Consider the following 27828-nt stretch of genomic DNA (forward strand, 5'->3'; position numbering starts at 1 on the left):
GACTGGAGACGCTCCGGTCTCGCCGGCCTCGGTTCATCGCCCACTCTGAGTCAGTAATGGGATTACTTCATGTATCCTGTGGTCAAGTGGTCGTAACAAAGCCACAGCATGAGGGTGTTGACGTTTGCATGAGCTGTGATCAGCTGCTCTGGCCAGTGAACTCTGACCTGCTTTGGAACCTCACCACAGACTACCACAGTCTTCTGGTCGCTTGGCTGATAAGGAAGGAGGAAGAATGGTCCTGGCGTTCATCTACGTGGGGAGGCTTCTTGTTTGAATGTTTATCAAGGGAAAAGGTCACTCAGTTGGCGGCTTTCCATCCAGCTAGCATCCAGAATCAGGGGCCTGTAGCTCATGCTAACAGCTAACTGACCCAATATGGAATCAGATTTGGGTCAATAATATATTATATATAATATTATATATATATTCTCTATAATAATATAGTAATCAAACAAAATGTTTTACATTAGATTTAGAAAAAAAATGGAACTCAAACAAAAAAATGTACTTTACTTTCAATGAAAATCTCAGTTTTTTACTTTTGTGCTGATCATTTTTTGGTTTACAGTTCTCAATTTTCTTCTCGCTGCTCAAACTTTAGCTCAGCTTTCTCGTTTGTTCTGCCTGGTTTGTCGATCGATCTCGCATGGGCGGGCCTTGTGAGGAATGCGTTCTCATTGGCTAACTAGATTTTGGGTGACAGCTCAGCGCCCCGGATGTTGTTCAGCTGAGAAGGAATCCTCCATCGACCAGGCTTCTTGTACTCCAAGTGTAAGTATCAAATACGTTATGTATGTTGTGTTAGACGTTTTACTTTAGCAACCACATGCTTGTAAAACAAAAGAAAATGATCAGCACAAAATAAATTTTCATTGAAAGTAATGCGTTACTTGAAAAATATATATATATACAATTTTTCAAAATCAGTTTTTTTGTTTGCAATTTAAAACGTTTTGTTTGATTATTATTGATTGAGGTCGGCAATTAATTAATGAAATAACGGGCCACATATAGTCTTATGATCAACTGCGTCTCAAGGTCTCTCACTCGCAAGAAAACTAGAGTTTCTCTGGACTCTCTTGGAGAGAGGAGCGGAGTCCTCCTGGGTGGGAGGTGGAGTCTCGTCCCAGTCGGCTCCCTTGTAAGGTGCGCTGGACAAGTCGCCGCGTCGACGAGTCATTAAGGGCTGGGTCCTTTTCAAAAATGGAAGATGGTTAACTGTGCTGCTGGTGGTTGTCGGGTCACGTCACACCTGCTGACTCAGCATACGCTGGGTGGATTCAACTGTGCCCAGTCATGGATGGAAAAATGAAGGAGGAGCGCCCGAGGAACATCAGGAGGTCTGATCGTCCTCAGTGGCTCCAGACTGTGGGAAGAGGAGCTCGAGCGTCGGTGACAGCATCTTTATTGGCTCAGCCGACGGTCCCGCGAAGATTCATTCAAGGAGTCCTCTTTGCAAGCAAATCTCAGAGGGCCCATCAAGCACGTCCATCCTTGAGCTCGCTCCGTTCCCACACCGTCCAAACCGAACCCCCCAGCAGAACCTCTGACTCAGATCTGTGTGAGGTCACCAGCTCACCCCCGCTGCCCCCCTCCGCCCCATGAGAGAAAACAACCAGCTAAAAACAATGTGCCCATTAATGGCCTGTTTAGGAAGGAGGACTGGCTAACTCAGAGGGACAGGGCCGTTCTGGAGCGGCTCGGGGGCCACTTCTGGGACGACACGGCATGAAATCGCTGAAATAAATGAAGAAATCCTCTTTGTGTGGAGCTGGAGTGTCGCCCGCGGCGCTGCCTCAATAGGGGACCCCGACAGACCTAAGTGGACCCCTCTCTGTGACAGCGGGATTCACAGCCCTCACCGACCAATCACACGCTGGCATCCAGGAGAAAATGTCCGGCTGCCAAGACACAAAGTCGTCTTTGAGTCGGCCCCAGAGCTTTTTGTGTCCCCTCTTCTTCCTGAGGTTCGGGGGACGTCTGCTGAGCAGCTCATCACCACCGGCCCGTGACGTCAAGCAGGGTTCACCTTTTGGAGATGTGAAACTGATATTTGCACGCTCAGCGGTTTCAATCGCAATTTCACACTCCTGGAATTTCACTTCAGTAAAATATTAATTTTGGATGTTTGTAAAACTTAGAAGCTGTTCTGTGACCCACTTAAAAGTTTTTTTTATCAGGAAATATTTCTCATCCGTTTGATGCGGCAATATTACAAAAATAATTCCTTAGTTTTTTCTGTTGATTTTTAAATATGGAAAATAAAATTCAATGTATTAAAGAGAGGAAACACAACAGGAAACGCATCTGTGGAACAAATATTCTACGTCCCTGTGTTCTGTTACTTGCTCATGAATATTGCTCATTATCATTTTCACCAAATCCTTCATGAATTGGAGGCTTCTTCTCTCTACTCTTCTGGGTGTATGTTTCTGGGTGCTGGCACGGACCAGGCGAGATTTCCTGTGGTGTTTTAGGTGGTCAGACCCGACCGTGATGTGAAGAGGCGCTGTACTGTGGAACCGCGGTGTGTGTGAAGGTCGTCTGTCGTCCACGCTGAAGTGTCTGGTTCTGTAATTACCAGGCTTGGTGCGAGCGGCTGAAGGGACAAGGGTAACCTGACTCCTGAGCTGAGGGATGGCGCCGTAGATCGCGGTCAGCACCTCCTGCTAGGTCATTAATGTGGTTAAGGTTAATCGCTGAATGACAGTGATATTTATTCATGGCCTTGTGGCGGGTTGAGCATCCATCAACCCTTTTACCCGCATGTTGATCTGCACTCATGATTGAAGAAGGTGTGAGGCTCCAGTCAGACTCAGTGCTGCTTCCGTGTCTTCCGTGTGAAGTTTGAGCTGGAGAGGAAAAGAGAATGTTGTCAGAGGTGACAGCAGGCCTGAGTCTGGGTGGCTGCTCTCTTTTCACTTCCTGCTTTGGGGTTCTTTTTTGTGTTGTTCTTGCACACACTTGCGATTTAATCTACACGAACATCAGGTCGATGTTTCTCCAGCCGCCTCATCAGCTTGTCACCACATCTTGTCATGTCATCTCTGAGCAGAAGTGGCCTCACATGTCGGTCACCACAAAACCCTCAAGTGTTATGAGAAGAAGCCCTCACTCACTCTTAAACAACTGCTCGAAACGGGACTGTCAAGTGTGGATGAGTTCAGTTGGTGATTCTGCTGCTACATGTTGAGCTAAGAAGCTAGCACAACCGAAGCACGTTAGACTCGGCTTTTGTGTGTGCTGCACAACAACATTCAGGGATGAGTTCTAGCATGTGACCGACCGCACACAAGCAATACATCCTGCCCTGCTGCTGGGATGTGGTCTTGCATGGCTCAGAAGGTTCAGGTGACTGGATGGAGCTTGAAAGTTGAAACCAGGCTGCTTGTGTTCTGTTGGCCGCTGCCACAGAACCTTATCCTGCTCAAGACACCGACACAGCCGGTCCTGCCTGAGCCAGGAGCTGCAGCTCTGTGTCAGTGGAAGATGCAGGAGCCCAGTCAGCAGATCATTCAATAGCATGAGTCTGCATCATATTTGGGTTTCCATGCTGCACTTGGCTCTTGGTGCCACTGTATCCTGACGCAGCCGCTGACTCACAGTAATGAATTAGAGTGAGTTTCAGCTGCCTCAGATTGACTGCCTCAATGATTCATGTGGACAGTTGAACTTTATTGTCAGCGTCTTGTGTGAGTATGCGGCGGGTTGATGGGTTTCACGCCACTTTTTGAGTTTTGCTAGGTGTTTCTGGTGGATTGTATCTAATTCACCTTAATGCAGCTCCATCTAGTGGTGGTTGTGTGAAACAGCTCTGGTTGATGAAAGTGTTTGTGTTAGCGCTGCAGGTCAGGGAGAAGTCTCGCCGTCTTCACTTCAGCTGCTGCCCCCACGTCCTCCCCTCAGATGCTATTGTTTCTTCAATGCTGGATGTCTATCACGTGTAGAGCCACGTTACTCCTCCGTCACTCATCAGCAAGCTCACGACAGCGCGCTGATGTCACAGGGAAGACGCGGAGGTCACCTGAGCTGGGGAAAGTAAACAAGTGGGCTCATGTCCCTCCGCCGCTGCTGCATCTCAATTAACAAGTAATGAGCTCCACAACTGTTCGTGGGCAGCGTCGGGTTTCTGTTTGTCGTCCATCGATTTCTCCTGCTTTAGCGACCCACACCACAGAGATGATGTTGTTGTTGTTGTTGTGGAGTTCATGCAAATGATGCATGTCTGTCCGGTGAGAGTAAACGCTCCGGTCCGTTTCTGTGGTGGAGAGCGGGTCCTCACCGAGTTGAGCAGATGATAAAATAAACATTCAAATGACCTTTGAAAGCACATAGAAAAGCTGCGCGATAAAATGTGCAAGCCGTTTCATTTCAACTGACATGATTGAAATAGTATAGTATGAAAAGTATAGTAGCCAACGATGACACGCTAATGCACTAATGAAATGAATTTTAGAAAAGATTTATTCATGACGTCTGAGTGTGTGTGAATTCAAATGATTGATTGCGCACTTGTGTTGTGTGTGTGTGTGGTCCTGGGCTGAAGGACCTACAACCTTCTCCACACTCTCCTCTGCCCTCTAATTCTTCAGCCTCATATATAATTCCATCCCTTTTCTCCTCTTCTGCCAGGAAGCCATCTCTCACTCTGTGACTGCTCCACCGTGACAAAATACCATATGGGAGATTTAATTAGCGTCGGCCTCCAGCGCCGTCTCTTGCGCCCCGAAAACCAGCGGCGACCGTGACGGCCTGCCTTTAATACGCATGTTAATTAGCCAGGACGCCGCTCGCCATCCAGGCTGTTTGTGGTCTATTTTGGTCGGAGCTTGTGAAGAATCATCAGGAGTGTTTGGTTGACTGCTTGCGTCTATCTTTGGAGGGTATGTGTGATTACATGTTTGTAATTACAGTCGTGCACGCTGGTGTTTTGTCACCGCAGGAGTCATGTGGGCCCTTGTGTCAGGAGTAGAAAACAACGTGTCACGAGGCTGCTCTTCGTTGTCATGGTCAGAAAAGCGTTTCCTACTCTGTGTCAGCCTGATCCAGGAGAGATTAGGAGTAGCACACACATGCAGGTTTTCCTTCTCTACATGTTTTAGATCTATAAACTGAAGTGTAAAACGGTGGGGGATTTGAAGTACTTATGCTCAACTGTCCAGGGCCATGGAGAGTGTGAGAAAGAGGCGAAGAAGCTGGTGCAGGCAGGATGGAATCATTGGAGAAAAGTGTCAGGTGTGATGTGTGACAAAAGGGTGTCGGCAAGGATGAAAGGGAAAGTGTCCAAAACGGTGGTCAGGCAATGTTGTATGGCACTGAGGAAAAGACAGGAGGAAGCGCTGGAGGTAGCAGAGATGAAGATGCTGAGCTTCTCTCTGGGAGTGAGCAGGATGGATAGTATAGCAGAGGGACAGCTCATGTCAGGTGCTTAGGAGACAAAGTCAGAGAGGCTAGATGGAGATGGTTTGGACATGTACAGAGGAGAGAGAGCCAGTACATTGGTAGGAAGAAGTTAAGGTTGGAACTGCCAGGCAGAAGGTGGGGAGGAAGGCCAAAGAGGAGATTTATGGTGGTGAAGGAGGACATGAGGTTTGGAGGTTTGAGAGAAGAGGAAGTGGAGGACAGGGTGAGATGGAGGAAGATGATCTGCTGTGGGGACCCCTGAAGGGAGAAGCAGAATGAAAAAGAAGAAGATCAAGTATATCCCGTTTTCCTTTGTTATAAATAACTGTGCCACAGAGTACTTTTTATTCATTCCAAATTACAAACCTAAGATAAGAACAGTGTGTTTGGGATTATTTCGTTCCAGTCTGTTGGTTGCGTGAGTCTTCAGCCAATTATGGAGATTTACTGAATAAACGGCCTCATGTGTGAAACTGTCTGCCCTGGATAATTCTCAGTTTGAGGGCTCAAGCTGCTCCGGCTCTCCACGGCGAATCGATTCTGAGATGCTGAGCGTCTCATTATTCTGCCCAGCTCCTCTGACGCTTGCTGCTCTGCTGCCACAGCCACACAAATACCTGCTGATTCTGCTGCAAAGGTCATGTGACCAGACTGGACACTAATTAGTGAAAGGTGCCAATCCAACCTGTCAGCGCGCTGTTCTGCTCCGTTACACAGGGATTCGAACCTGACGGTCTGCATCCGGACGTGACGCATCTCAGCGCACAGTTAGCAACCTGCTGGTCTCTCTGACGAAGGAGCTTTGCTTGCTCTCTCAGCATGAACAGGTTGTGCTCAAGTGTCATTCGTCTTCATGTGAGGAGGCTCACCGGCCACAGTGACCAGGGTTTGTTGTTGGGGTGCAGGTCTGTTGCCGCGCTGACTGGAGGCACTCCATCACTGATGGCCTGAGCACAATGCTCTCGCCTCACAGCACGGACTATCATTCATTCACGCAACACATTAGAATTGATGCTTGTTTAACTCCTGTTGCTATGTTAACCACGTCTCAAAAGACAACGTGTCTACCAGCTCGGAACTTCTTGAGACTTCCTCTTTCAGTGTGGCCCGACACCTGTTGTCTGAACTTCCTCTGCTCTTCTTCCCTCCAGGCCTTCTTGTGCAGAATCCAGCAGACGCCGGACGACCAGCAGTGTCTCTCCCCGGAACATGTCAAGGTGGGTGAGGACCGACTTCCTGGTGAAGTTGTGATGTTGTTGTGAAGCCCTTTATGGACCTGCACATTCCATTCACTCCTGGAGAGTCTGTTGTACTCCAAAAACAGAGCAGATTCACCATCAGGAGTGAGACCGTACAGATGCTCTGGATTAAAAAAAAACAGTCCCTGAAAGCAGAAAGGGATGAATGATGACAGTGTAACAACGGTTCCCTGACTGTTGACAAGGGCACCTGTTACAGATGACTGGTGTTTCCCTCATGTTTGTAGCTCATCTCTCACACATGAGCTGAATCACATTCAAGAATGATGGTGACAGTATTGCTCTCCATCTGTCCTGTCCGCTCTTCCGCCTGTTTAGATTCTCTTCTCAAACATCGAGGACATCCTGGAGCTGCACAGAGAAGTCTTGTCTGCAGTGGAGTCTGCTCTGCAGCCCGAGCCTCAGCCGCACCACGCACTGGGCCAAGTCTTCCTGCAGTTTGTGAGTTACTAACACACGTCTAGATTTGGAGTATTGGCGAGACAGGACTGTCCTTTGGTTTGTCCCTGGATCTCTCCTGAACACATTATCTTCTGTGGGTTCCATCTCAATCTCAAGACTTGCTCCACCCTTCCACCTTTTCTTCCTCATCCTGCCTCTCCATCCAAAGCCTCCCTTCACCCCCCCAGGACTCCCACCGCTTCTCCCCTCCGCCTGAACCCATTTTGCCTCCGGGCCACAAACAAAGACGGGTCTGTATCCGCAGAGGAAGCGCTGGCGTGTCACTCTGCGAGGGGACAATGCTTCTGCCGGTCGCACTCAAACTCTTTTCTCAGTTTGATAAACTATCTTTCATTCAGGCACCAAAACATCTCTTCTCAGTTTGGTGTGCTTCCATCAGGCCGGAGGAAGATCGCTGCAGATAATAGTCTCCCTCTCTCCATAAATCTGATTACTGCTAGGCCAATAACCTGCTAAGCTCCACGGCAATTCAATTCTGGAGCCAGGTCTGGGCGTGTTGAAAAAGGAAGCAGCAGAAAGTGTCAAATATTGAGATGAAAAATCTCCAGCGTTCAGTCGCGGTGTGCATTTGGAAAGTGAGAACCAGCCACGGTCAAACATGTGGGAGACGTTACGGTCATTCAGGCTGTCAGGCGGAGAATTGATTAAAGCGCTTCAAATGTGGTTTTTTCCAACTGTGAGATGCAGACGTCAGACCGGAGCTGCAGGTGCTGGCTAGACCTCCTTTATTCCAGTGCAGGAAGTGGAGTGCGGTGACGCCGCAAATGCTGCAGTGGTCAGCCCTGGATGGAAGGTGGCAGCTTGATTTTCTTCAGTGTAGCCCAGTGTTGGTGATCCGGAACCCCCCTCCCTTCACACCTTTGTCAGCTTGTATCTGTTACACTTCTCTCTGTGACCTTTGACCCCCATCTCTTTTGACACTGACACCTCTCAGCCAATGGCGTGAGTCCGTCTGCTGCCCTCCAGTCGGAAGCCCTTGACCTCCACCCGGGGTTCAACACCATGACTGGGATTTGATTAACCCCCTGCATTGTTCCATGAGTGCGCCTGTCCGTCAGAACCCAAGAGGAACAGCAGTCGATTCATGCGCAGTGCAGATGTGAAAACTTGAAGTCCAGTTTTGATTAAGGTTTGAGCTGGTGGTCAGTTCTCAGTGTGTGAGGATGAGAGTGGGTTAGATGGTGACTCTGGAGACTGAAGGCTCCATTCTCCACGTCTCTTGTTCGACTCCAACATTCAGTGTGGACGACTGTGTTTGTCAAAGGAGGTTCTGGAGCTATTTGGGGCACAGACCCGTTTCTTTCTAGGGTTTGAACCTGAGAAAGGGAAATTCCTGTGAGGGAGGCAAACATTTACGTGAACTTGTGATGACTGAGAGCTGTGGAGGTGGGAGTTGGGACAGTGGTAAGTGTGTATGGAGGGACCCGTCCACGTCGCCCTCACACATGCACATGTCAAGATTGAGACGATAGCCTGCCTGAATGAGTTCTCTGTTGGGGGTCAAGACATACTGCTCACGGCGATAGCTGCTCTGTCATCCAGGAGAGACGTGGAGTTGCTCCTCCACATGGAGCGGGTGGTTCTTGTCTGGCTGTCTTGAAACGTGTCAACAGACTGTGAGCAGCCTCATGGTTTCACACACACAGAAGCCTGTCTGGCAGCTGATCTGGACTAAGCACATCTGGAACCAACTGATCGACCCACATCTGGAGGGAGTCCCAGATCCTCAGCCAGACATATGGAACGCTCCCTGAAGCGAGTGCTGAGCTTAGTCAACGTGGTTGTCTTCTGACAGGGGCTGTGAACATTTGATCATTTTAGAACCAGGGCAATGGACTTGCTACTGAACCCAGTCGTTTCTGTTTCTAGGATTGCTCTATTCCTGAAGATTGTTACCGGTTTCAACCGCCATTTGATCAAGTCCTGTGCAGGATCTTTAGTTTACAACTGTCTTCAGGTTCCTAACTAACCAAGACCGGCACCATCATTCCTAGTCAAACAGGTCTTTGGTGAACATCTAAGTTTGTGGTTAGCTACCTTAGTAACCTAGTTATCTCTGTCTATTTTTACTTTGCTGACACTGTTTCAGCCTCCCATTTAAGTCTATGGATCCACTCTCCGTCTGGGACCAAAGCGTGAGCTACAGATGCCCCTGGTGAAACTGGGGTGAATGTTGTGTGGTTCTCTGGAAACACCACTGAGCTGAACCTGCCGTCTTGGATTTCTCTTCAGAGACTGTGTCACTTTCAGTCTCCCCTCCCAGGGCGGAGGTCCACATGGTTTCACATCCACTGCCGCAGCAGCAACACAAAGGCCGTTAACGCCTGCTCCTGCATGAATAATGTGCGCCCATCTCGCAGCCTGCAGGTGTCGGGTTTCTTATTGTAAAGAAAAAGTGAATTAAGGCCAAGCATTAGCGCTGAGTGCTTTTTTAGTGTTGTGGAGTGATGCGACTCCATCAACCTGCCGGCACAGGAAGTGCGGTGTTCAGCTTTTAAAACCGCACACATTTTCGATGTTCGATCCTTGTTTGATCAGTGGTGACTTGGCGTCACTGTAACCCACGCTCGGGTCTCCGACTCCCGGTTCCATCAGAAACTTTGATCTGCACTTCAAACTTTACCTGTATGAATTTACTCTGATGACCTCATATGATGCCCCAGTTTCCTATGAAGCACGAATTACCCTGAAACCTTCTCACATCTGTTGCATCTAAAGGCCTCGCGTGTCAAAGCTCATGGTGCTGAGGTCATTTTAACTCGCTGTTTCTTTCATGTGTCTGACAGAGGGAGAGCTTTTCCGTCTACGGCGAGTACTGCAGTAACCACGAGAAGGCTCTGAGGCTTCTAATGGAACTCAACAAGATCCCCAACATCAGGGCCTTCCTCCTGGTAAGAGCTGCTGACACTGGCTGAGTCACGAATGAGGACGTTAATAATGCAGCAGAAGAAAGCCATGCTCTCGGATGATAATTTGGCTTTGGTCTGTCAAATGAGTCTCCAGGATGAACCATGGAATTGTTTTTTAAAGAACGAACCAGAATTTTTCTAGTCAGAGAAGAGGCTGAAGTAGTTTGGTCATCTTGACGGTAATATTCAGGATCAGAGGGCAGGTTGTGATCCAGGTCGGAGTATAACTCGTTTGGGGTCACCTCTTCACGTTGTCCACCGTCTCCTCCCTTTACTCACTCGAAGCAGGAGAAGCCGCAAAACCAAACGTTGCAGTTGCTTCCTCAAAGTTCCATCACGTCTACGGTGGGTGTGGAGGTCAGAAGGTTCCTCCCGACCTGCAGGAAGGGTCACCACTTGTCGCGCTTCCTCTGGCAGCTGTTTCCCTGCTTTCCCACCGAGGCCCTCAAGGATGACCCCGGGCAGGCGACAGGATCTGTCAGTGGAGGAAGTGACTTCCACATCTGCCGCTCCTGGACCAGCCAGCTGTGGAGTGATGGCAGCTTTACGGCAGGCGCAGGGACATGGAGAGACATGGAGTCCTGCTTATTCAGCAGATAATCCTCCGCCAGAGCAGTAATGAACTGGCTTCACGTCCATCTGAGCGTCTCCACTGCCCTTGTGGCTGCATCTGAGGACCTCATCTCTTGTTCGGAGCAGGAACTCCGGCTGTCAGTGAGCTCATGAGACGGGAAGACAGATCAAAAGCAGAAACTACTCCTCCAGCGTGAGCGTGTTAGTCGCGGGGCGATTCCTTTTAACACGGAGGAGACCTCGGGGGGGGGGTGCAGAAGATGAAAGTGCAGACCACAACGGCACGGCACAGAATGAAATAAGAGCAGTCTCAAAGAAACTCCTTTTTGGTCTCAGTTGAAAAAAGTCTTTAGTTTGGGGCCGGCTTTTGCACAGCATGTCTGAGTGACCTCTGCTCTCCTGCAGCCGACTCCCCACATCCTCCGACCACCGTGTGGCGCACTCCTTCCCACCGCTCAGTGTCTCAGGCTTCCTGCTGTCAGTGAAGTGGGACTAAGTCTCTAAACTAACTGGGTTTGAACCCAAAGACATGACACCATTCTGTGTTGGGGGCGCTGCCTTGTGTTGAAGGCGACTGAAGCCTAATGTACACGACAATCAACACTTTCACAGCTGAAGTCGAGCTGTTTTTGTTGAGTTAAAAATAGTCGTCTTCCCGCAGCTGCCACACATCTGCTGCCAGTTTAACACGCTGACCCAGTCCGAGTGAGGACTCCAGTCCGAACTGAAGTGGCAGTCATGGAGTCTGCTGGTTATTACTTACTTATTTGTTGAGCTTGTTTCATCACCTTCTAACCAGCCTTCTGTCTTCCCATGCCAAACTGACGTCTCAGTTCTTCCCTGCAGTGAAGGTTTCTGTGTGTGTGTGTTTCAGCATTTGATGCTGCTGGGAGGGAAGAAGAGCACCGACGTCCCTCTGGAAGGTTACCTGCTCGCCCCCATCCAGAGGATCTGCAAGTACCCACTGCTGCTGAAGGTACTCCACACACACTGTACCAGGTGGAACCCTGTTTTTGGTTTTCCACCTGGAACCTGAGCACGAGTGTCCAGTTGATAGATTAAAGTCCAGGTCGTTCATGTCTCTAACTGTACTAGGATTCTTTGTGATAATGGCATTTGAGCCACTCTGGTCCTGGACCCACGATCCAAGGATCCTCCAGGGAATGAAAATAACAAACTGAAATTCAGAGTCAGGCTTGTCATTGGGTTGTTCATGTTAAATGTGTCATCTGAGAGTCACACAAGCGCATTGATGCCACGTGGTTCATCTATACGCCTTCTTCTGATGTAATGGAACATCTGGTCTTCACCCACTCAGGAGCTGCTGAAGCGGACACCTAAGAAGCATGCCGACTACCCGGCGGTGGAAGAGGCTCTGCAGGCCATGAAGGCGGTCTGCTCCAACATCAACGAGACCAAGAGGCAGATGGAGAAACTGGAGGCTCTGGAGCAGCTGCAGTCGCACATCGAGGGCTGGGAGGTGAGCGAGTGTGAGAGGCCTGTGAACTTCATTGGACAGGACAACAAGAAGCACTTTCATCCAGGAGAGACTTGGTGTAGAGAGCTCGTGTGGGCATCTTGTGAGGACAACTTCTGGACTTGTGAGGTGTCAACTGGGAGGAGGCCCAGCACACACATGTTGAGAGCCCCACTAGCTACCTGACCTCATCCAGAGTTAAGGGCTGAGGGAGGAGGGGCAGTTTAGGAGCCCTGCGAAGGGTCCGGTGCATTTTTCACGCCTCCCTCGCCTGCCACAACAGAGTCCTTGTCCTCGCCGGCACCAGAGGGACAATCCATCCTCTCAGGGTGCCAGAGGGGATGCCAGCAGGAATACTGCCCAATCAGGAGCCATGAAGCAGAGCTGCTCGCTCACATGCTCTGGGACCATAGAGGGGGGATTGACTGGCTTCATCCTGCTGTCTGCGGGCCCAAACAGAACCTCCATTCTCCCCCAGCAGCCTTTGATCCATAAACGTGAAGAAGACACGGTTTTAGTGGCAAAATACTGGTCCATGTTTCTGGACCTGCTGCTGGAGGGGGGGAGGGTCCCCGGTCCTGCAGGAGAAGGACCAAATGGGGTCACAGTCATCAAAACACATTTTCGACTTCCTGTGAGAGAAAACGTCATATTAGACTTCTAGCACTGCACGAGACCAAAATAGACTCCAAGCTTAAAGAAAAGAGGAATTGTTGTTTCCGCTGTCCAACTGCAGACGCTTAGAGCAGCACTGCCCCCCCACTGACACACACACACACACACACACACACACACACACACACACACACACTCTCTCCCCTCAGGGTGACCACCACGAGCTATAATGGACGAGGCCTCCAGTTGTGCACAATCAGGCCCTGATGCATTACCCGGACACGCTCACACAAACACATAGTGATCCAAACAAACCCTCTGAATATTCGTTGACAAACGTACACAAGTGCATTCACGCAGACACTTAGTGTGAAAGTGGATCTTCCTCCGTCCATGAACCCTGCAAAGATGAACTTCCATCATTAACACACTCTCAGGGGACTCTCCTATGGTCATTTGAGTGAGTGAGTGAGTGAGTGAGTGAGTGAGGAGAGTCCAGGGTCTTGGTATGGGTCTGAGGTGACCCTGCTGGAGGCGTGCGTGACTGAAACATGTCTCAGTTGGGTAGTTCAGAAGCAGAACTAGAGGGGCAGCACGGTCCCTCACAGTCATGTGTCGAGGAGATCAGACTTCCGCTCTTCCTCCTGCAGGGAACCAACCTGACCGACATCTGCACCGAGCTGCTGCTCCACGGGAATCTCCTCAAGATCTCAGCGGGAAACATCCAGGAGCGCGTCTTCTTCCTGTTCGACAACCTGCTGGTCTACTGCAAGAGGAAGTCCAGGTGAGGTCACCGGACCACATCCAAGCCTCTTCACGAAGGCCTTCTAACGTCCCTGTTGGTGCTGTCGACTGCCAGGGTTTCTGGGAAGAAGTCCACCAAGAGGACCAAGTCCATCAACGGGCCACTCTACGTCTTCAGGGGGCGGATCAACACAGAGGTGATGGAGGTGGAGAACGTGGAGGACGGAACAGGTTTGTGCTCATGTAGTCTGCAGCGGGGCGAGACACCTCCTGGGCCTCACAGGTTGGAGGGGAGCTCAGGTGTGCTTGTCTTGAACATCCTGTCTCAGAACTATCGCTCCAGCCAGTCGACAGTTTGGGCGGAGCGGGGGCACTTCCGCTCTAACAGAACTCGCTCACTGAGGCGTGAAGCGTTGATTGTGATCGGCGGTGCTCAAGTCACCTCCACCGTGTTCTCCACAGATAACCCTCTCGCCCCCAACCCCGCTGCAGAGACATCCTCTCTTCCTCTCGCTCGCGTTTCCTCCTTTCGCTCAGCGCACTCTTTTGCAACATCACATGACTCTGGCGAGCAGCCGTGACACTGAAGGGAAACCACATCAAACGTCTGTTTCTCTGAAACCAAGCGTGCAGATTCATGTTTACTTCCTAAACAAGTGGAACAGTTGAAGCGATGCCAGCGCTGAGTTGCTTTACTCAACAAAAGCATTTCCCTTAAAATGCAATATTCAAAAAAATTCAAATGCTTTATTGTAGGTCTTACAGTTTCTGTGTACCGTTTACTTCATGTAGAATTATGAAGTATATAGTTTTATATTGAGTGAGAGCTCACAAAAATCTATATTTCCAGTTCAACTATTTTTAATTTGCATCCAGAAATAACAACAATTTAATCAAATAGAGAGAGAAAATAATATATTTGTACTTTAAAACCATGAATTTTCATTTCAAATTATGTGTTTGCCGGGTCATTTTGTTTAAAGATTTTCTCTTCATCTTATGTTCTTTTCATTATTTTTTTGTTGTTGAAAGATGACTCCTAACAAGCAGTTCATATTGAGGTCTTTAACGTTTAGCCAGCCCTAATTCTCTGATAATGTCTCGTAATAACATTCACTTCTGCACTTGTGGCGCCACAGACCTAACTAATCGATCAGCGAAATACATTTTACTGCAGGAGAAGTAAAAAGCTGGGACTCGTCCTCCCTCAGCTCCTGAGGGATCGGAACGTCACGTCTATTTATACGACCTCGGAGCTGGAGACTAATGCTCCCATCAACCAGCAGACATTCATTATTCAGAGCTGCTCACCTGAGGCTGAGTGGAAGACAGAGGTTTCTGTCGCTCCACTGAATCCTGTTTAATTGTTCCTGCTGAACGTTTATGAGAATTGAAATATCAAATCACGTTAAAAAGAGTTGGATATGGAAATGAAATTTAATTTTTTGTAAGGAAATCCACAGCAGTTTAAAGTTTTTTCAGGGCAATAAAATGTCAAAATATTGGGTGAAAGACAATAATAATGAAATGAACATCACATTTGAGAGTTTGAGTTCACTATATCAAGTCAAACCTGATGGTTAATGTTTGTGTCACAGCCGACTACCACAGCAACAACTACACGGTCACCAACGGCTGGAAGATCCACAACACGGCCAAGAACAAGTGGTTCGTCTGCATGGCCAAGAACCCTGAGGACAAGCAGAAGTGGCTGGACGCCATCCTGAGAGAGCGCGAGACCAGAGAGAGTGAGTCCTGCAGCCGCTCGGTTTTAGATGGGCAGAGGAGAAGGTCCAGGTCCCTGGAAGCTCCTGTCGTGTCCCAGCCACTGGACGTATTATCTCAGCTCCTGAAAGTGGCTCTGGCACTAGACTGTCTGGCCCCTTGCCCTCACATCCAGCTCGCTGCTGGGACCAACACAGAGTTCTGCTCCCTCTCAAACATTATGACCACTCATCATCTGGCCAATCGTCTGCTGCTCCCGGTGTCGAGTTCCCAGTCAGCGGAAACCGACCTGAGGCGAACAGATGCCAGATCAGTCACGCTGCCACAGGTCTCCCCCTTCTGCACTCCCCCTCCCCCACTCGATTATCCTGGTCACGTTATCTCGTGGCTTCGTCAGTAACACAATCTCAGCCAGTGTCTTGAAGCGTTTCCATGGCGATTTCCTCGACACGCTTGAATTTGTTAAACGAGAACCACCGCTCCAAACGTACACGGACAACAGATCATAGCAAAGGTCCTGCCCACTCTGCAGTCCATGATGGGCAGATGGGGCCTAAAAGGTCAGCAGTCGGCCCAATGTGGCCCCGCGCCTCAGGTTGGCTCTAATTCGATGATTCTCTCTGCCAGCCTGTGGAATTTGATCACATGATTGTCCGTTTCCTCCTCAAGCGGCGGCGCGAGACAAACTTGGACAGCTGGAGCAGAAGCGAAGGGCCCCCGAGCTGCCCGGGGCCCCAGTCTGTTCTTCAATGACACACATTGTTTGAGTCCAGCTGCTGCGAGATGTAACTGGAGTCACAGAGCATCCCAGGATTATATGATTTACCCGCCTTCTGTGTTCCCACTCACGTCGCTCTGCGCCGTCCGGGTCACCCACATTAGCAGGGGACCCAAACCTCCTCTGCTCTTGTAGTGGGACTCACAGCTCACCATTTCATAATGGACCAAGAGCAAGAACCGGCCCGAGCCATGTGTGAGCCTCACATCTGGGACTGTTTGGCCTTCGTCCATCCACAATACCAGAACACCACCAGACCAGCGGAGGGACTCGGTCTGTCTCCTCCAGAGGAACCGTGACCAAACACACCGACTCAAACACACTCGCCACCTCTTGAAGCCATGTTATTGTTCTCTGTCACAACTGATGGTGTCTTCTTCTGCCAGGCCTGAAGCTGGGCATGGAGCGGGACGCCTACGTGATGATCGCCGAGAAGGGCGAGAAGCTCTACCACATGATGATGACCAAGAGCAGACACCTCATCAAGGACCGGCGGAGGAAGCTCAGCATTGTGCCCAAGTGCTTCATGGGAAAGTGAGTTCTCCGGAGGGCGTGGGGAGGGGATCCGGGGGAGGAGGGGGTCAGGGTCGCCGCTGCTCTCGGAACTGGTTACATAACATCAGTGGGCTCTTGGAAGGGTCTTGGCTCGGTTCCCGCATGGTTCAGTCCAAACTCCCCCCGCCCCTCACCACTGCCCCCCCACCCGTGGTGTCTTAACATAGCATTGTGCCAAGTACCACACACACACACACACACATTGTTTGTCTTGCTATCCCCGTGAGGACATTGGGAGATTTCTCATTGACATAACCCTTTCCCCAGCCTCTCACCCTAAATCTAACCCTCAAAAACCAATTGCTCACTCTGAACCACACTTAAACCTAATTATAATGACCCAGTTATTTTGAAGTTATTATTTTGAAGTCCTCATCCTTGAGGTCTGGACCCGTGACATAAGGTCCTCACGAGGATAGTGTGTTGTCAGGAATTAGTCCCCACGAGGCAATATAAACAAGCCCCCCCACACACACACAGCTTAAACACAGTCTTCCGCAGTAACTGAACTGCGACTGTTCTAACTTGTACTATAAATGCTGGTTTTATTCACTTCAGAATTGAACCTGATCTTATGCCCAATAAATTTGACGCCAGCGAGGACACACTCCTGCATCTGTAGGACAACACATCCATTTACTTTCACTCGGAGAGGTTAGTAAAGTCGGCTGTCCAATTAAACGCCTCAGCTTTTTCCCCTCCTCGTGTTTAATTCATCAAATTAATGCCAACGGTTCTGATGAGTTTCCTGGCGAGTGCAAACACTCAAAAACAAACAGTGTAAATGTGGAATCTTTACACACTGACTGTGTGTTCGCTGCCAAAATCCTCCTCTTCTGCCAAACTCCAAAATAATGTTCATGTTGTAGATCTGTGCGCAGAAAGGTGAGTTTGTACCTAGTTCATCTCAAATACGTTTTGGTCCTCATTGACCTGCTAAAGTCATTATACGAAAATAGTTGAGATATTCTGAGTGTGAATCGATATTTCCATGACTCTTCTCCTCTTTACCAGTTATCATTGTTATTGCACGGGGTTTGACCTCACCTGCAGCGATAGACTCACTCAGTCTCATTGCTTCTGAAGTCTCTTCTGCAGGAACAGGAAGTGCTTTTGCTCTGCTCTGTTAGTGATGTGAAAGTGGGTTACAGACGGCAAACAAAGTGCGCTGACCTTCAAAGGGGTTGTTCGGAAAACGAGACATGAATCCAGCATTATTTTCCATTGTTTGGGTTTTATGTTGCTCATCACTGGACGGGAAGTTCAGAAAAAACTCATTAGCAGCCAAACTGCTCTGCCTCGTCCAGAATGAACCCGACCGTTACATAACACACACACTCGTGCTCCCTCTGTTCATACTCATTTGAGTGCAGGCCAAAGTCAGTTAGCAGCTGCTGGTGTGGACCGGTGCTGACGGAGAGACAATGAGACTCAAGTGGATGTCAACACACACACACACACATTTAGGGATCCACCTGAACTTCATGCTGGTGTGTTAAGTGGGGCACCAAAAAACGACAGATGGTGGGAGACATGGACCATCCTCCACCTTCCATCACTGACCCACATGCAGACTCGCCAACTCACCATGTGGTCGCCCCGAGACTGGTGTGCACATACACTCACACACGGCGGCGGGAGAAGTCCGTCGGTGGCATTCAAAGGCTGAGACCTTCAATGGAAGCCTGCCGCCACTACATGAAGCTTGTTGCTGACTCATCAAAACACTGATTCCCAAAGCTACACATCTGCATTAGCTTGTCAATACTGTGGATGGACTGATGGAGGCGTCGAGGTCACTGCAAGGTCGCGCTGATGAGGCATCAGCAAGAGAAAGAGTCACCAGTTGAGCTTCCTGTGTCCTCAGCGAGTTTGTGTCGTGGCTGCTGGAGAGTGGAGAGATCAGCAAACCTGATGAGGGAGTCAACCTGGGTCAGGCTCTGCTGGAGAATGGCATCATCCACCATGGTGAGTCCACTCCACCTCCCCCCTCCTGCTGTCACTCACCTGCCTGGATCCACTTCCTGTCAGCTGAGCGGCTACCTGGGGATTCCCCTGAAATGCAGGGGTTATACTGGTCGTCTCCACCTGAGCTCAGTGTGAGGAATTTAGGGAGTGAAACCACAGGATTTCTCAAGAGCTCAAACGTGTCGAAGCGACTCAGACCCGAGTCCAGACTCGAGCAGAAAGACTCGGCCGGAGACGGTTGCGTTGTGCTTGTTGTGATGCATGGCGACGACTCTTGTGTCTCTCTCTCCTCCCTCTGCAGTGTCAGACAAGCACCAGTTCAAGAACGAGCAGGTCCTGTACCGCTTCCGCTACGATGACGGCACCTACAAGGCTCGCAGTGAGATGGAGGACATCATGTCCAAGGTGAGGCAGTCGGAAATCCCTGTGATGCTTTTCCGGGTAAATGTTTTTGGACCTCACAGAGCCAACATGTCGATGACACGGGACAGACCGGAAGAAGCCGATCCCAGGGGCGCAGGAGTCTCAGATGTCCGTTGCTCAATCACTCCACATCTTTGAGCTCCTGTCAGTTTGTGTCATTGTAAAACTGGGGTCGTGATTCATGACCCATTAGTGTGATTCAGCTCTTCTTCTTTGCCACACACTTCAGAAGCTCAACAAATTCTTGAACTTCAGCCGCCTGAAAAATGATTAGCCTGGAGGAAAGTTTTTTTTACGTTGTCACTGGCGTGTGTGTGTCTCATGACTCACTTGTTCTGTGTTGGCAGGGCGTCAGGCTCTACTGCCGGCTGCACAGCCTCCACACGCCTGTCGTCAAGTGAGTACCTGCCCTTCTTCACATGCTAATGTTGCTGCTCCCCAGGTGCTGTGCTGAATATTCATGCCTCAGTCTTGTGACGTACGCACCGCCGCTTCACAAACCGATCGATAACACTCGACCTCTGACAAGTGCAGACGCGATGACGTGCAGCGGGATGGGACAGCAGCACTTCCACGTCCATCCCTGGTCTCCACTGCAGCAAACAAAGAGCTTTTGGTCGCAGCACGAATTCCATTAGCATACCACGCCATTACGTAACCACCTGTCTAATCCCAGAGTAAACTGGACGTCAGAATGATTCCGCCATCTTTCATTTCTGACCCGAGCGTTCAACACCTGGCCAGACGGGACTTTTGTTCTTGACTCAAACCAGCAACCAGCAGCATAATAAAATACACATCTCTCTTTCTGTGTCCAGGGACAGAGACCATCACCTGAAAACCTTCAAGTCCGTCGTTCCAGCCTGCAAACTTGTGGACTGGCTCCTGTCTCAGGTGAACTCTGACTTCCTCTGTCCATGTGAATCTCAGGTTTTTTCAGCAATTAGTTACATTGCAAAATGCTCAAACTTTGGACTCCATTTTTGTTTTACTCAGACCATTCGCTGTTCCTCAGACTTAATGGTGTTTTCGGTAAGGAGTGCGACAGACAGATAGACGCTGGAAGCGTAATTCCTTTCACGAGACACCACACTGAGTGTCGGGATAACGTAAACACGTTCTGCGTGTTCCTTCTTTACTCCTCCTCCTGCTTGTGTCCGTCATGTTGAGCTGCATCCATTCTAACGTCCTGCGTCACTGTGTCGGTTTCCCAGGGCGACTGCTCGACCCGTGAGGATGCGGTGACGCTGGGAGTGGGGCTGTGCAACAACGGCTTCATGCACCATGGTCAGTGACCTGCTCACACGACAGCAGCACGTGGCTCCTCTGTGACCTATCTTCTCCCTGTTATTACACTCTTCAGCAGCTTCTTCTACTCGCGTCCGTCCGAGCCTCCTAATCTCTCTGTCCCCACTGTTTAGTGTAAATAGTCTCAGCTGCCTCCCAGAGATGGAGCTGTTTGCTTTAACGACACCACTGTCTGGGTCGGTCCACTGAAACTCGGTGTCTAAATCTCCCCTGTGTTTGGTGAAAACCCTCAAAATAAAGCAGCGCTGTGAGAGCGTAGAGCAGCAGATGGATGCAGACAGGGGTGAGGACCTCCAGGTAAAGCGGAGAAAAGGTGACTCCTCCAAACAGATGGCAGCGAGAGGCAGAAGTCAAAGAGATAAGATATCAACTCTGGCGTTCAGGAAGACTCTTGTGAGGCCCGAGAGACTTCAGCGTCCTGGCTCTCATGAATGATATTGTAGTTATCAGGAGGTGCAGCTGGCACTCCCTGCTCAGTGGGTGTGTTCAGGTGTTGTACAGAGTCCAAGGCAACAAGCCAAGTTGAACTGTGCATCAGTCAGTGTGCGTGTGCGCTGTCTCGAGTCTGGTGTTTGTCTGTCAGTGTGTGTGCTTATCTGTGCTCGTGTGTGTCTGGTGTCTTTGAGTGAACTCTGGCCGACGTGTTAATCTGGTGTCTCCGCCTGAAGCACACTTGTGTCGACACGTGGATGAAACTCTGTTTCAGTTAGCAGGTCAACAATGGAGCTACCTCACTAGCAAGTGCTCCGCCTTGTTGTGAGAAACAACTCTTTGGTCTTTTGCTAATTCAGTAGGACAGATCTGTTACAACTTCTCACTCAACGCCACCTCCTGGTGGACTCTCGTAAAGAGCAACCAGACCGAATAAATGTTGGCGATCACACACGTAAAAACATGTGTCAGTTCTCCGTTTTGTTCCACAGTCTTGGAGAAAAGCGAGTTCAGAGACGAGTCCCAGTTCTTCCGGTTCTACGCGGACGAAGAGACGGAAGGAACCAGCGCCAAGAGCAAGCAGCTGCAGCGCAACGACTTCAAACTCATCGAGAACATCCTGGCCAAGTCTCTGGTGGTGAGAACACTGGGGCTAGTTCGAACCAGTTTGGGGAGTGTTTATAAAGTCTAATTCTTAAATTGCTGGCATTACTCATGGTACAGAAATGTAACAGGACTTTCACTCACTGAGATTTTTGATCCATGTTCAGCCCAAATGTTGTTCGCACAAGCCGCCACTCATCAGAACTGGGTGACTGTCACCCGGCAGACATACCTCACCCTTTATAGACTTCATAGAACGTAGCCATTAGCACACGGATGCATCATTGGCCGCTGGTGTGTCCCTCTTGATTTGTTAGCATGTGCCATCACAGGGCTCATTTAGAACCCCATTACAGCCCCTGGATGACTCGGGGCGAGGACAAGACCCCTCCCATCGGTAGCACTGGGAATCCTCACCGGCGGCCATGACTGGAGGAGCGCTTTAATTCACCGCAGCGGTGCCTTCTTATCAGCAGCGAGCAGCAGGAACACAGCTTCTGCTGCTCGGTTAATGGAAGCGACTCATGTGATGACAGCCTCTGACTTGACCCCGGCCCCTCTCCGACATCCACGCGAGAGGAGGTTCCAAGACTGAGAGCAGCAGTTGTGAGATGTAAAGTCGTCAATGGTTAGCTTTGCGCATGTGGAGTGTCGAGAAGATAAAGGTCCAAAACATTATGACCTGATGTATAACAAGTGTGAGCTTGACTGATACTGTAGTAGTAACAAAAAATTTTTTTTGTTCGGTTGCATGTTTTTACTTCTCATCATGTTTTTTTGTCTTTGTTCCTGTTACATTTCACACAATAAATATATATATATATATATATATATATATATATATATTTTTTTTTTTTTTTCAAAATGGAAGCTTTGTGGTCACATGTGCTGCTCTTTGTCATGGATGCGCACATCAGGGCGGTGTGTGCGTGCGTCCCCATGTGTGAGACGTCAATGAGCGGCATCAGTTCCATCTTTCCATTCACTGTGTTCAATGATCTATGAAAGATGAGCATCAAGAGTCTGCAGGTGTGATGACAACAAATAACTGTCTGTCAGATCCATCCAGAGGAGGAAGACTATGGCTTCGAGATCGAAGAGAAGAACAAGGCCATTGTGGTGAAGTCCGTCACCAGAGGCTCCCACGCTGAGGTAATGGACCAACACGTGCAACATACGCCGTTCTGACCAACCAACATTCAGCACCACTCCGTTCACCTCATGTTGGGTCTTCGCCATTCAGTGGTGTTCCTGGTGGTTTATGTGGCAGGACGTCACAGCTTCACTCATCCAGACACATTTGTTGTGATGCAACTTGTGTTGCGTTGTGAGCTGGTGGATCACTGTAAAGCATCTACTTCCTGCAGTTTTCCCTCTAGAACTGCATGTTATTTCCTTTTCACTTCTATTACTGTGAAGCGCTTCTCATAGGGCGGTTTAACTCGTGAAAGGTTATTCCCACATCACTCTCTGTTTCTCAGAATAATCTCTGTCCCCCCTCACTCGGCTGCTCTTTCTCTCCCTGCGCCTCTCCACTAGTTAATCAGACGCTCACAATAACAGGATTGCTACTTGTGACGCAGCCCATGTGCCAGCTCGCTGAATGAAGCTCAGCTGATTCCCATGGGGCTTTGAAAGGGGGCGATAGATGCACACATTGTGGCTCACACACGTCTGTCTCTCTGTCCATGTGAGGACCTCTCACTGCCATCAGCCTTTCTCCAGCCTCTCCCCCTAAACCTAACCATCCAAAACACAAGGATAATCTGAACCAGGACTCTGAACGAAACTGGAACTCAGTTTCAATGAACTACTTTGACTGAGGTTTAAACCTTCTAAACCATGTGAGGACAGGCCAAAATGTCCTCACAAGAAGGAGGCTTGTCAAGACTTCGTCCTCCTAAGTACGGCAAAGCATGCCCACACACACACACACACACACACACACACACACACACACACACACACACACACACACACACACACACACACGCAAACACATGCATTTACTTCATGTAGCTGTTCCAGAGAGTCACAGGCAAACATTCTCTCCATCTTCATTGTTGCACACATCCGTCCACATTGAAGCGCTGTGACTCCTCCCCAGTCATAATGACCGGTCCCCCGGGCTGGCATCCAGAGCTGGGGCCCGACTCAGCCAGGGCCACCCCACCGGATCTGAGCCTGGGACACTGGACTCACACAGGGAGGCACAGAGGAGGCTTTATTCTTTCAACGTGACTCAAGATGAGTTAGATGAATACATTTAATGTCCGCCAGCGGAGCAACAGCCATGATGATGATGATGATGATGATGATGATGATGATGAGGTGAAGGAGCCTCCTCTGTCACCCCCCTCTCTAACACAGACAACTTGAAAGGACTGCAGTAACTGTGCAAGTTCTCAGGAATTGTAACTGCATTTATTGAAATGGCATAAACCCCTAAAAATAACGCCCCTCCCCCCTCCGCTTTTGCATCCGTCTGTCCGTCCAGATGGCAGGTCTGCAGGCGGGCAGGAAGATCTTCACCATCAACGAGGACCTGCTGTTTCTCCGGGCCTTGACTGAGGTGGAAACCATGATCAGTCAGGCCTTCTGCATGCGGCGCTCCCTGCGGCTGCTGGTCGCCACCAAGGCCAAAGAGTGAGTGCACTCTCACACACTCTTGCAGCGAGCGGGTGGTGCTGACAGATCTCTGTCTCCCGCAGGATGCTGAAGATCCCCGACACCCCGGATAGCTTGTCCTTCAGACTGAGCGGCTCCACGCCTCCACACGTACACGCTGTTCGGAAAGGTTTGAGAACTCCCCTTCAGTTTCTTTCTCTGCGGTGCATTTCAGTTTCTGTTTTCCAAACACAAGTGTCTTTGCTTCACTTCCACCTTAACTTTCATTAAAGAGCACTGAGTTCAGCAGCTTTCTGTGGCTTCACCTCACCGTTGTTTTGACTGGATTCAACTGTGTCAATTAGGAACTCATAGTGGAGTCACATTCACTCTCCTAGAGTCCCAGTGTAACGCAACTTGAAGCAATCTTTTTTTACGGCCTGTTACTTTGTAGTAAACCTTCCGCCCCGGGCAGATCAGCGAGCTGGTCTCTCCTCCTTGTTATCAGAGCTTTGAACATGTTTTGGGTGTCAAAAAGACGGATAAATCTCTGGGAACGCAGAGGTAACTTTATCCTTCCAACCACCTGTTACATCCGGCGGTCAGCGAGCTCCTTCATCAGCCTTTTATGACCACCTGTCATCCAGCCGCCTCTGTGGTCAGGGTTTGTACTCCTCACGGACCTTTTTAAAGACAAGTGTTTACCTTTTCACTGGTCCTTCTGTCCCCTCTCGACCTCTCAACCAGATGTTCCAACGCCCACACAGACTCCGAATACAGCCGCCGTCTGTGGAAAGTTCAAACAAGTTGGGAAACATTTGCACATTTTAACCTAGAGTGACATAAATCAAGCTGAAGCTCACTGATTCATATGCACGAGTTTAGCGTGACCTCTCACCGACTGTAATCTAATACACTCTGCTCTCCGAGTCTCTAAGTCAGTGACGGTCCGATGAATGTTCACCTCTCCCTTGCTGCCACCCAGCCTGCACGCTCCTTGTCTGCTGGGGGAGACAGACTGGTCAGCCTGTGACTGACAGGTCGCCGGTTTGAGCCTTGCTTCTGACAAGGATCCTGTGGTTGTATCCCTGACCCGGTTTGCTCCTGGCGGTTCAGATGCCGCCCCTCTGGTTCCCTACTGGCCCGGCCCAGTCCGCTCTGTTTTGTTCTCCAGCTGAGATTCTCCAGATGTTGTTTTTTGTTCCCTCCCCAAAGTCAGCTGAGCGTCCCTGGCTGTCCAGGGAGGTCCATGAGTTATGTAACAGCTTCTATTTTTGGACCAGAGGACGTGGTCCAGGTGGGATCAGACCTTCACATCCGATCTTGCTCTGGGAACATTTCAAAGTTAGCTACACTGTCACTCTGACCTCTGACCTCTCCCTCAGGTTGGGAAGCAGCAGCCGCCGGGCTGCAGGCGGGTCAGGTCGTCCTCAAGGTCAACGGCAGCAATGTCAACCATGGTGACTACCAGGAGGTTCTGGAGCACTTCACAGCCCAGCACACACACCTGGAGCCTCAGCAGGCGGTGAGAGGACACACATAACGCTAACACACATCTCCATAATACAACAACTGACCTGGGGTCAATAGGTGAATATTCATTACTGGAGAATATAGAATTATAAATTTGAAAATGTTTACCAGCAACATCATTATGTTGTATGAGTGTTTATTTTTCGTTAGCGGTTCTTATGAAATCCTTAGCTCAGGTACTGACCTCTGGAGTTTTGGACATGAGTGGGGGCTGTGGTCGCGATGTTTGCCTGGTGCGGCATCATCCACCTCTGCTGGAGGGATGAGATCAGACGTGCGATGGTAGTGCAGGGGAGAAGGAGGCAGTCATGCGTGTTTCTTCCTGTCTCACATCTGGACACGCGTGTTGACTCCCAGTCAAGGCTGAAACATTCCGGCTGCAGGGGTTTACAGCTGTTGTTTTACAAGGTTCCAGTTATGTTTGTTTGCTCAGGAAGCAGCAGGAGCATCGCAGCAGTCGTCTAGAACGTAGATGTTCAGAAAGGTCTTTCTATTGTTTGAGATGTCACTCTGCTGCTCAGTGCCAGTGGGTGTATCGAGCCTTCGAGGATGTGGAGGAGTTCCACCGAGGCCACGGTGCCGCAGACAAGCAGGAGAACTCCTTCACGTCGTATCCTCTGGAGAACGGGTCTGATCACGAGGAGGAGAATGGCACTAACGGAACAGGTGAAGAGCAACATTACACCTGTGAGGATGAGTGTGAGGGTTCCTAACACACACGCGTGTCTCCTCCAGACTACAGGCTGGGTCGGCTGTCCCTTAGCGAGGACCTGCCTCTGGTCAGTCTGACGGTGGACAACGTTCACCTGGAGCACGGCGTCGTCTACGAGTACGTCAGCACGGCGGGCATCAAGTGCCACGTCCTGGAGAAGATGGTGGAGCCCAAAGGCTGTTTCAGCCTCACCGCCAAGGTCGGAGAGAGATGCCATGTCGCACGTTTGTGAAGCTGTTCAGCAACTGTCTGTCCTCCGCGTAGATCCTGGAGGCGTTTTTGGCCGACGACAGACTCTTCGTGCGGAACTGCAGCCTCCTCATCGCGCAGAGCGACCGAGTGGTGTCCATGCCGCAGTTTGAGTTCCGACAAATCTGCGACACCAAGCTGGAGAGCATCAGAAGAAGGATCAGCAGCTACCAGCAGGTGACACACTCCTGGGCGCCCTCTACTGTCCTCATATCTGCTGTGTCAGCTGTGTAGTTTTTCACACTGAAATATCAAAGCAAATTCTTTAGAATGGAAATGTTTTATATCTCAAAGGCCTGCCGTTCTTACATTTGACTTCCCTGTGGTCACAGTTGTTTCTCAGCATGTTCTTTCATTTTATTTACATCATAGTTCTGGTCAGTTACTAAAGGCTCCTCTGTGAGTCAACAGAATGATTGACAGAAGGTGGAGTCGGATGAATTTAGCGGGATGAATGTTGTCCATGAATTCAAGTGCCTGGTGCATCCGCCAGTTTTCTCAGGAGCTGAGGAACAAGGCGTGGCCGTGCTTCCGGCAGGCTGGCGCTCGTCCACATCCTCTGGGTTGCATGGACTTCATCCCCACCAACTGCCACGTCAACCTGATGCAGGTGTCCTCTCCGAAAAGCACCACCTCTGCCGGGAGAACCTTCAGCATCCGCTTCGGACGCAAGAACTCCATATTTGGTCTGGACCCGGATCAAGGTAGGCGCTCCATCTGTCAGCTCATTGACTGACTGAGAGAGGTCCGCTTCCAGAACCACCAGCTGCCGGACCTGTTACTGAGTTACTGAGGTGGAGCTTGTGTGCGGGACTGGTTTTCTGAGCATGTTATCATCTCTCCTTCAGCCCAACTCAACCCCATGTCCCACACGCAGCACTGTGTGACCAGCATGGGCGCCCCTTGCTGGAACTGCACTGGCCTCAGTGAAGAGCATTCAGATGTAGAGCTGATGATAGACGACGGACCGTCGGAGGGGCAGCGACCTCGTGGCGAAGGAGGGCTAAGCTTCCTGCTCAAGCAGGAGGACACGGAGACCCAGGACTCGTACCTCCACCTGTACAGCCGCCTGGACGTGGCCGTGAGGGAGATGCGGCAGTACGTCGCTCAGATCGACGTGTAAGTGCCCTGAGCCAAACCTGCCACCGTCCCTTTTCTGACAGCGCCGTGTTGCTTCGCTGACATTTAAAGAGACGAGGTTCTGACCTCCGGAGGCAGCTTGTCAAGTCAGGCTTTGTCTCTCTGCCCTTTCCCTGGTCTGGAGCTGCGGATCTAAAGAAAGCAGAATGTTTACAGGCCAGAGCTCAGAACACAGCCGAGGAGGCTTTAGAGATGCGTGACGCTCCGCCTCTGCTGGAGCCTCTCCTCGTGAATAGCCCTCCGAGGTTTAGTTCAGGTGTTCGCTGAGCCGAAGAGTGAGCCCACAACACTGAATCATCGTCGCTGTCGTTTCTCAACCTTCGTCTGTAAATATTTAAGAGTCGGCGCTC

The 27828-nt window shown here is 50.0% G+C and overlaps 1 protein-coding gene across 3 annotated transcripts in view; it reads left to right on the forward strand.

Moving 5' to 3' along the window:
• prex1 (phosphatidylinositol-3,4,5-trisphosphate-dependent Rac exchange factor 1) overlaps window positions 1-27828 on the forward strand; it is a 41299-nt gene that overhangs the window by 5459 nt on the left and 8012 nt on the right. For all 3 annotated transcript variants that reach the window (XR_008412929.1, XM_053849049.1, XM_053849050.1), the window contains exons 2-25: window positions 6558-6623; window positions 6984-7106; window positions 9914-10018; window positions 11484-11585; window positions 11928-12089; window positions 13352-13485; window positions 13561-13676; window positions 15044-15193; window positions 16335-16482; window positions 18371-18471; window positions 18773-18876; window positions 19242-19291; window positions 19713-19788; window positions 20109-20181; window positions 21126-21271; window positions 22297-22389; window positions 23735-23883; window positions 23949-24034; window positions 25230-25369; window positions 25899-26043; window positions 26113-26288; window positions 26354-26515; window positions 26832-27042; window positions 27187-27457. Coding sequence is in view for 2 of the 3 variants with exons in the window: in XM_053849049.1 (XP_053705024.1) it covers window positions 6558-6623; window positions 6984-7106; window positions 9914-10018; window positions 11484-11585; window positions 11928-12089; window positions 13352-13485; window positions 13561-13676; window positions 15044-15193; window positions 16335-16482; window positions 18371-18471; window positions 18773-18876; window positions 19242-19291; window positions 19713-19788; window positions 20109-20181; window positions 21126-21271; window positions 22297-22389; window positions 23735-23883; window positions 23949-24034; window positions 25230-25369; window positions 25899-26043; window positions 26113-26288; window positions 26354-26515; window positions 26832-27042; window positions 27187-27457 (3089 nt within the window). In the remaining variant the exon portion in view is untranslated. The remainder of the gene's footprint in view (window positions 1-6557; window positions 6624-6983; window positions 7107-9913; window positions 10019-11483; window positions 11586-11927; window positions 12090-13351; window positions 13486-13560; window positions 13677-15043; window positions 15194-16334; window positions 16483-18370; window positions 18472-18772; window positions 18877-19241; window positions 19292-19712; window positions 19789-20108; window positions 20182-21125; window positions 21272-22296; window positions 22390-23734; window positions 23884-23948; window positions 24035-25229; window positions 25370-25898; window positions 26044-26112; window positions 26289-26353; window positions 26516-26831; window positions 27043-27186; window positions 27458-27828) is intronic.

The sequence above is a fragment of the Synchiropus splendidus genome, chromosome 18, assembly GCF_027744825.2.
Source record: "Synchiropus splendidus isolate RoL2022-P1 chromosome 18, RoL_Sspl_1.0, whole genome shotgun sequence".
Classification (NCBI taxonomy): Eukaryota; Metazoa; Chordata; class Actinopteri; order Syngnathiformes; family Callionymidae; genus Synchiropus; species Synchiropus splendidus.